This window comes from Durio zibethinus, chromosome 13, assembly GCF_047325235.1.
Source record: "Durio zibethinus cultivar Kanyao isolate XHJ-2024 chromosome 13, ASM4732523v1, whole genome shotgun sequence".
Classification (NCBI taxonomy): Eukaryota; Viridiplantae; Streptophyta; class Magnoliopsida; order Malvales; family Malvaceae; genus Durio; species Durio zibethinus.
Genome location: NC_143174.1, coordinates 12,034,999 through 12,044,257, shown reverse-complemented (window position 1 = coordinate 12,044,257; position 9,259 = coordinate 12,034,999). Strand labels below are relative to the sequence as shown.

The 9,259-nt window shown below is 31.7% G+C and overlaps 1 protein-coding gene and 1 pseudogene across 7 annotated transcripts; one reads left to right on the top strand and one right to left on the bottom strand.

Annotated features, from left to right (window-relative positions):
• The first annotated feature begins 1,876 nt into the window (after window positions 1–1,876).
• LOC111304049 (cytoplasmic 60S subunit biogenesis factor REI1 homolog 2-like) lies at window positions 1,877–4,276 on the top strand (annotated as a pseudogene). The gene is made up of 5 exons (XR_016326468.1): window positions 1,877–2,140; window positions 2,636–3,198; window positions 3,292–3,467; window positions 3,555–3,749; window positions 3,929–4,276. The product of XR_016326468.1 is annotated as a cytoplasmic 60S subunit biogenesis factor REI1 homolog 2-like (transcript).
• A 1,426-nt stretch (window positions 4,277–5,702) lies between these two features.
• LOC111302829 (uncharacterized) lies at window positions 5,703–8,876 on the bottom strand. 6 transcript variants are annotated; one of them, XM_022898681.2, is made up of 4 exons: window positions 8,776–8,876; window positions 7,007–8,054; window positions 6,279–6,315; window positions 5,703–6,090 (listed from the first exon to the last, which is right to left on the bottom strand). In XM_022898681.2, exons 2-3 carry the CDS (start codon window positions 7,903–7,905, stop codon window positions 6,279–6,281), a joined length of 936 nt encoding a protein of 311 aa, XP_022754416.1. In that variant the 5' UTR covers window positions 7,906–8,054; window positions 8,776–8,876; the 3' UTR covers window positions 5,703–6,090. The 6 variants fall into 6 exon arrangements, with proteins under 6 accessions (XP_022754416.1, XP_089597994.1, XP_022754412.1 ...); XM_089741868.1 differs by having other exon boundaries at window positions 7,007–7,956; XM_022898677.2 differs by lacking the exon at window positions 6,279–6,315.
• Window positions 8,877–9,259: the final 383 nt, after the last annotated feature.

Here is a 9,259-nt window from a genome sequence, read left to right as displayed (position 1 = left end):
TTATTATATTATGTTTTGAACATTCTAATTACAAAATAGAAATGATCCATCATGGTTCATAAACGTCTTCATCAACACTTTGCAAACCCATAGAGCAGAGGTATTAGAGATATTTCTATCCAAGTTTTGGTTAGCGAAAGGAAAACATTCATTTTCATGTTCAACATCATCTCTGGTATTTAAACCCATATCAAATAAGTCTTTAGGTGTGTTATGAAGAATAACAAACTAACCCGATTCTTTGGGGTATTCAAAATCAAAAAATTTGTTTGACTTGAGAGGAAAAAACATAAGGTTCTTTGATGAGTTGTTATTCGATATGAATTAATTGAGAAAAATTCACGATTATAAATCCAAACTAATCTTTCTTAATATCCCTCGCACTATTCACATTAGCCCAATCACATCGAAATAAGACAACCTTTCACTTGTCATAATAATCCAACTTAATGATATCATTAATCATGTCATAATAGTCAACATTTTTTTCCAAAAGGTTTATGTTCCTAGCACTAGCATAGCTAGTAGTTGATGAAGTAACAACAATTTTTGAATTTTGTGTTCTTCTAAATCTCTCGTGAGATTTAGTGTAAAATCTAAATCCATTAATGATAAACCCTTTATATTGTTTCACAATCCTATTCGAACCTTATAAAAGACACCTTATCTCTTCACTAACTGGCTTTCCACTCCAAACCTACAAAGGTGGAATAAAATTTATGTTATTAATTTTATTTATACCCTAAGCATTCTATGTACAATCTTCAAAATGGGAAGTATGGCATTACTTATAGTTTTTCCTAATCATTTATGAAAATTTTTGGTGAACAACTTATTAAGCTCTCGAGGGTTTGATCATCGATAATGTACATAAGCTCTCAAATTATTTTTATACTCACTACATCCATAAAAAAGTATTAATAATAAGAAGCAAAGTCTATAAATTATGCTTAATAGAATGAATGATTTTCTTACATGAATAACTTACATGTAAAATGATTCAATTGAGTTATGATAGAAATGAACATATCAATGTACCTGTACCTAAGATTTATCATCTAACTCCACCATTTTGGCTTTGCTTATTGCTTGTCTAAAACTTTCAAAAAGATAAGTGTAGATAAAATCAATATGCTACATACCAAGATTTTTCAATGTTCTATTAAATCTCGTTTCAATATTTTTCAAATGTCGAGAACAAAATGTCATACATTCTTTTGTGAAATATCTTTCAGCAATAGAATCTTTTCGGATAGTGTTTGTTAAAATAATAAGACTTTAACCTTCCTAAAAACCTAAGACATAAAATATTTGTCATGTACCATTTTAATTAGAATGGTATCATAAACACTAACAAAAACATTTGTTTCCTTCTTTTGGTGGGTTTTAAGAAAAGTTTGGTTTTTATGATTTTTTTATTTATCATTTTGTTTTTTTCTTTTCTTTTGATTATCTAATAAGAGAAGGATGAAGATTCAAGAATTCATAGGGAAAGGAAAATTTGGTTTGCAATATTACAAAGATAGCAAAGAACTTTTTAGATCCATCTTTTCTTTGGAGAGTAGTGAGAAAGAAAGTAAAATTAGAAAGAGAAAGAAGAAAGCAAAATAAATAAAAAAAATAACTTTTTTGCAATTTATATGAAATTAATTAGTTGATGTGTCAATCATATCTTTTTTTTTTTTTTTTTGTCAATTTTTGGATGGAATTCGTAAACATATCACATTTGCGACACTTAATAAACTTTAATGACTTTATTGAGACAAATTATAATTCAGTGACCTGTTTGAGAAAACGGGGATAGTTTAGTGACCACACATGAAATTTACTCCAACATGTTTTACCATCCGTACTTGGAACCCCAATCTGAGTGAAATCAAGCGATCCAAATCCCGATTGGGGTGGAAGAAAGAGAAAGGATCCATCATTCTTCAGTCGCCGTCGACTCACCGACCTAATCGCTGCTCACCACAAACACACTCCAAATCCCATATTGTGCCTTTTCCATTTTAGGTTTTGTTCATCAGAAAAGGAAATGCCGGGGCCTACCTGCAACGCATGTAATAAAGAATTCGTTGACGATGTGGAGCAGAAGCTCCGTTACAAGTCTGAGTGGCACCGCTACAATCTCAAGCGCAAGGTCATTTTTTCTTTTCTTCATTTTTTTAATTACTAGTTTATCTTAAGGATCTTTGCTATTTCTGATTTTACTTTAATTTATTTGAGATTGTAATATCTTTGATTTTGTTATTTATATTTTCTGCGTAATTCAATTTGGTGATGCAAATTCAAAGTGCATAAGTTTATTATAATAGAACCAAATCCTCTAACTTTTTAAGATGCAAAATAGAAATACTGTAATAAAAATTCAATTTTATTATGCAAATTCAAAGGTGCATGAGCAGTTCATTATAGCCATTTAGGATGCCTTTCTAAAAAAAAAATTTTTTTTTTTTGTGCGTTAGTGAACAATATCCCCTGCTTTTTAATCATATACATGGTTTGATGTTATCAATTTCTTCATTTTAAAATAACAATAATAATTATGTTAAAGGTTGTTATCTCCATGAATGATTGTCCAATCAATGGTTACTTTGGAATAATCATGCGAGTTTTTATGTTAAAATTAAATTAGGTGGCCGGGGTTTCAGGAGTGAAGGAAGCTCTGTTTCTGGCAAGACAATCAGCACTTGCTCAAGAGAAAGATAAGCAGAATGAAACCCCCATTCTTTACAGTTGTGGTCTTTGTGGTAAGGGCTACCGAAGTTCCAGGCTTATTCTCAGCATCTTAAGTCACGGACCCATATCATGCAGGCTTCTCAAGGAACCAATCACCCTGAAGATTAGCATGCCTTTATCAAGCCACTTCTATGTTGCGGTAAACAAACCTCCACAACCACGGGATAGAAATGATGAGGAAAGTGAAGATGAGTGGGTGGAGGTTGATCAGGAAGAAGACTTGGTTGGTCAGGCTGCAAATTCCTTACATGATTTGAATGTAAATGAGTAAGCATCTTGTGATTAAATGGATACTGATGATGATGAAGAAGAAGAGTTAGATGTTGTTTTATGTGTGATCTAGACCAGGATACCATTGAAAGCTGCATGGTTCGCAAGCATGAGTTTCATGGTTTCATCATTCCTGATGTTGAGTATTTGAAGGATCCTGAAGGTTTGCTCACCAACCTTGGCCTTAAGGTAACAAATTGTATATCATTTTTGTTGGATAAATATGTTATTTATATTAAATTTTGGTCTGTTCATGCTTATGTTATGGTTTCTTTATCTCAGGTTAAGAGGGATTTCATGTGTCTGTATTGTAATGAATGGTGCCTTCCTTTCACTAGCTTGGAAGCTGTTAGGAAACATATGGCAACCAAAGGTCATTGCAAAGTGCATTTTGGTGATGGTGATGAAGATGAAGATGAGGACGCAGAGTTGGAAGAATTCTATGATTATAGCAGCAGGTATGCATCTTCTTCAATTATCATTTTATCTGATTTTATCTTTTTAAATGAATTTGTTATTGCTTATTATTATTTCTTTTAAAACAGCTATGTGGATGAGAGTAGGAAGCAGTTGGTCACAGCTGATGATATAGGCAACATTGTATAACTTAGTGCTGGCTCAGAGCTTATTATAACCAGAAGATCTGATCATGGAATAATGACTAAAACACTTGGTTCCTGAGAATACTTTCGCCCATCACCTGCAAATAACATGGCCATTACTGCTGCGTTGGTCTCAAGGTCTATTTTCACTCTTTTGGATCACTGGTGATAGCAACCCCAACCCCTTCTCCTCCCTTTTCTCACCAACAGAAAAGAAAGGATTTGAAATGCTTATTTCTCTCTTTCCCTTTTTCTCAAACAACAATTAAAACTAACTATAATCATATGGTAACGGGGAATTCTGCATTGCTTTACAGGTACAGTAGTATGGGCTTAGCAACTGTGCAGTCAAGAGAGCAAATTTGTGAGAATGAAGGTGATGAAAGCAATGAATAGATCTGGTGCGGAGGCAATGCAGACAAAAGTTGGCAAGAAGAATAATGTCATTCCAAACCTGCCTAAGAATGACCCATATTAGTCAGTAACTCTCAGCAAATTGGCTTATCTTTTTCTATGGTAGTATTTTATTTCTTGGAAAATGGGAGCTTTCTAGTTCTATATGCGTCTCAGCGTCTCAATTTTGCATTGTCTCTGAGTAATATGTTAAGCCAAAGCTGTTTAAAACTACTTACAGGATTTACAATTGTTTGATTTTGCTTAAGCTCATTTCTGGTAAATATAAATATATATATATATATATATATATATATTCTTGTCAAGTGGTAGAAAAGAAAAATTTTGATGAAAGAAATGAAAGGAAACAGTTTGAAAGTTGAAAAAGATCTGCATATGAATTAGAACGTTTATCCAAGTTTTATTCATGATGGTGATGTATTCGACTAGTCTTGTTTTTGTTTAGAAATTCAACATTGAAAGGCCAGCACAAGCACCTTACATGGATTTTATGATACTAACAGATGTCCTCTTTCCTGTTAAGTTCTATGCTGCCAATCTTCTCTTAACGAAATTTGTGGTAGTGTGTAATAAAGCCGAATGAAATTCATACAATTCAAATTTATACAATTCAAATCGATATGAAGTCATGCTCAAGCTCGATTTGAAAACTCGAATTTTGAAATATCTAATTTTAATGAAGTTTTAGTTTTTCCGTTCAAACAATTCATAATTTGATTGAATTGTTCAAATTCTACTAATAAATTCGGTAAAATTATAAAATTAATATTAAACATTATTTTTATCAAAATTTTTTTTTGTAAATATATTAAAAATGAAACTTTAATTAAGCTTGCAAACCTATTGAGTCAAATATTAGATTACTTAAGCTCTGCTTGACTTGTAATTCGAGTAATGTGAGCATGAGCTCAACTTGACAATAATGAATGGAGTTCGATATTCTTTTAGCCCAATTAGGCTACGAAAAATTTGACTCGTGTACCGCCGCAAGTCGTAACAGTGATAGAACTTGTCAAATTTTACCGAAGGTATAAAAAAAGGCATATTTTTTCTCAAAAAAAAAATTTGTTTATGAGTATAATTATTATCAATATTTTTTAACATAATTATACTTATAAATAATATTATATTATAATATATTAATAAATAATATTATATGAATAAATAATATACTATTAATATAATATATTAATAAATATTATTAATAAAAAATATATTAATATGTTAATAAATAATATAAAAAATAAAAAATAATTTTATTTTAAGTATTTCTATATTAATATAATATTTTAATATTAAATATTTTAATAATAAATAATGTCAATATATTTTAATATTAATAATTTTAATAATAAATAATGTCAATATATTTTAATACTAAATAATTTTTAATATTTTAATAATTATATTAATATTATTTTCCAAAAAACTAAACTTTTTAGAAAATAATCAATCGAAAAATATTTTCATTAAGTCATCGAAATAATAAAAAATTTATTTCAATTCAAAAAATATAAATATTTTTTAAAAATTATTTTTTGCGAATAAAACGAAACCTTGCAAGTGTAAAGAAAAAACAGGCAAAGAAGACAAACGGACAACGATGCAAAGAGGGAAAACCATACCATAAAACATAGAAGGCAACCTATTATTATGGAATATACGCTAAAAGAGAAATAGTCCAATAGGAGTCGGTAGTTGTCATTTTCAGAATAATACAAAAGAAAGCAGAATGCCCCACTTGTCTGCAATAATCAGCTATATACAAATAATTCAGTTAAAAGAAAAATAAAAACCAATTCTTTTTTGTCCTCAATCAATTTCTCGGGGTTACCTTGACGGGATAACATCTTAAGCAAAATAATTTTCACAAGAAAATGGTCAACATGAAATTCTAAATTCTAATGTTGGAAACTCAAGTCTAACCAGAACACTTGATCACAAGCATAACAAGTTCCAAATGTATTTTTACACGTTTTGAAATCTAAAACTATCTGCTGCAGCATGCATCCAATTGCTTTCCACTTCTACAGGATCATACCTTAGCTTCAGTTCTTCTTGAGTGCTGCTATGCAAAAATTGAGAGATCGAATGAATGATTGCAAATAGAGATTCATGCCTGATCCACTACAGAACTAAGACTAAAAATATTGTCACAAATGTCGGTGAAAACTGATGATAAGCTCATCAAGAGTTGGATTTGTAAAGTAAAGCCTGTATAAAAGGGAACACAGAACTCCGAACATTACATACCTAATTATCATAAAAGCGGGATCGACGTCTTAGAGAACTGTGAAAATCATGAATAAAAACAGATTAACTTAGAAAAAAAAATAAGATTATGAAACCAGTAACTGCTGTCATGTAATTCTAACAAACCAAACATGTCAATAAACCGACTGCATTCAATTTTATACAGTTCACTGCTCACTTGTACTCTTGGATGATGGAGGTGTTGGCAACAAAACAAATAAATACTTCATATTATAGCCCAAGGATACAACAGATAATGACGACTATGTGATGCAGTCATTACTCACTAGCCAACAGCAATTATACTTGGGAAATCGAGCTAGTTTGTATAGCTTGCAGCAGCACTGAGCTCAACTATGAAGGTGAAAGTTCATCCCAAACTTCTCTTTAGAAATCAGACTCATTCATTGGGAATTTGACCAAGCCCAACAACTAAAGCTGTTCTAATGCAGGCCAAACATCTCAATAATTATCTAAAAAACTTATCTTTATGATACCTTCAGGGAAGACTCTAAACGATTTCACAAATAACTGTCTAGGACTCCAGGTAGAAACCAATTAATCAGACAATGGATCATTAAATGATTTTCAGCATGAGGGTCCAACATAATTCAACTGTTTTTCTGGGATGCCAATATCTTAATTGTGGAAATAATAAGTAAAACTGCAGATGAATATAACAAAAGAACATCTAAGAAATAGAATAGGAAGAAAGAAACATTACTGACCTCCGATAGCCGGAGCTACCTCTGGAGGGGGCACTTGTGCTAACAAATTCATCATCAGTATCATCTACTCTATATTCTGCAAATTCTACAGAAGTCACTGAAACCTCATCAGAATTTGATGATGCATAACTAGAGCGGCGACTTCCCCTTCTAGTATCAGCGACTCTTGATCTCCTTCTATTTCTAGAATTCCTGAAGTTATCGAACATCTGATAGAAAATACAAGAGGTCCACCAGTTGCCCTCATCACCAGGGAAGTCCTCAAATTCATCTCCAGATTCATCTTCACCATATTCAATTACATAGTCTCCAAGAACCACTCCACGTGGGACTTCAGAATGTATAGTGCTCAAAACATCTATTATCTCAGAGGACTGCTGAAAATTTTCCCAATCAAGCTGCCGAGCAGGATCAATTCTTGAAGGACGAGCATGAGGGTGCTCTAACTGAGCATGTTTCTGTAGTTCCAAGTAGGTCCCCGCAAATGTGCATTGTTCCTCCTCACAGCCACGCTTCTTCTCATCTAGAAGTAGACGAGCCTTATCAACAACAATCCATCCAGTGACTTCCCCTCTACATAAGGGACAAGTTGGCCTGCAATTGTCTGCAGATACTGTTAGCTGAATGTTTGTTATAGAAATCGTATCAGATGTTGAAGGGGACGACATCCCATGTGCTCTTTTGAAGCGATCCAAACAATTTGAATGCAGGTGGTCTGTGTCACACACAAAAGGACGACAGCCTTTCTCATAAGATGAGCATTGGAGGAGTACACCATTGTGGGGGAAATCCAAACATATAGGACAAATCACATCTTCCCATTTGGTATTCAACAGAACATCCTCCATGTAACAAGTATTGGGTTGGAGCCCTCTTTCATACGAAGGTTCCCAGGCCATAAAGAGACAATTTGCATAATAATCTACAAGAAAATGGCATTCATCTCCCTCCTACAAGAAATTTAAATTTTGACCAAAATGAACTTTTGGACAAACCAACCAAGCGGTAGAATCAACCGTTGATCTACTATATGATTGCAATTAAGAAGCTGCACATAGCAGGAGTAGCTGTAAGTTGCAGTAATTACCATAATCCTAAGGTCATTGGCAAGTGGCAACAGTTTAATCGCGCCTAAAATCCAAATTAAAAAAAAGAAGAGGATGGAAAGAGCCTCATAGCGATCACGCAATTTTGAAGTTGTAGGTTAAGATGGTTTAATTATTTACAACTAGTAAAATATCATAAACCAATCAACTTATCAGACTCCTGCAAAAGCATGTAACTGTTCTCCAAACATCCAGATTGACAATTATGATGATACTACTACTATTTTTCATAATTTCAAAATAAAAGGGAATAAAGTGATTGAACTTTGATGCCATAATTGTTAATAACGAAAGAATAAAGTGCATAGGCAATCGCGAATATGATTAAAAAAAAACCCAGATTCATCACCATACCTAAAAAGAATGCCCCAAAAAAATGATCAATTCGGTATTCAGCAAAATGAAAAAGTAGTTCATAAAGCAATAAATCTTGTAAAAAAAGATTACATTCAAATTGGTATCAATAGAAAAAAAAAAAAAAAAAAAAAAAAACACAATCATGGGTAGCAGGTGAAAACAATAAAAACTTAGGAAATCAACCGAATTTAAAAGCTGCCTACTGGGCATATTTAAAGAAAAAAAATTTAAGAAGAAAAAGGAGCAATGACATTTTTTTTTTGGGGGGAAGGGGGTGGGGGGGGGGGGGGGGGGGGTTTGGTTTACCTTAGATGTAATTGTTTGGATGCGGAAAAGAAAGAGAAAGACTCCTCTCTCTCTCTCGATTGTGCTCAGTGACAGAATAGAATTTTTTTTTTTTTTCCGGTGGTTGGTAGCTTTCTCTTTCTGCTATTATATATTTTGTCTAGGTCAAAATGCGCGTCGTTGTACCTTACAAAATTTGAAAATTTAGTGTAATAATTAATTTTGTTAATTTTTTATTATTAAAAATATTAAAATAATCATTAATTTTATCATCCTAATATTAATTTTATTGATGTGATATTAATTTTATTAACATAACAATTTAATGGATTAAATAAATTATTAAATTATATAAATGATTTGTACTCATAAAATTTGAAATTTAATTTTTGTATTTGTATAAAATTTAAAATTTAATCTTTTTAATATAAAAATATTTTAAAATATTTTAATTTTTTAAAAAAATTAAAATTTAAAAATATTTTAGTTCTTTTAATATAAAACT

Coding starts and splice junctions, on each gene's coding strand:
- LOC111302829 (XM_022898677.2), bottom strand. CDS start 7,905: ATGGCCTGGGAACCTTCGTATGAAAGAGGGCTCCAACCCAATACTTGT. Junction 6,091..7,006: donor GGTAGCTCCGGCTATCGGAG/GTCAGTAATGTT, acceptor TTTGCATAGCAG/CACTCAAGAAGAACTGAAGC.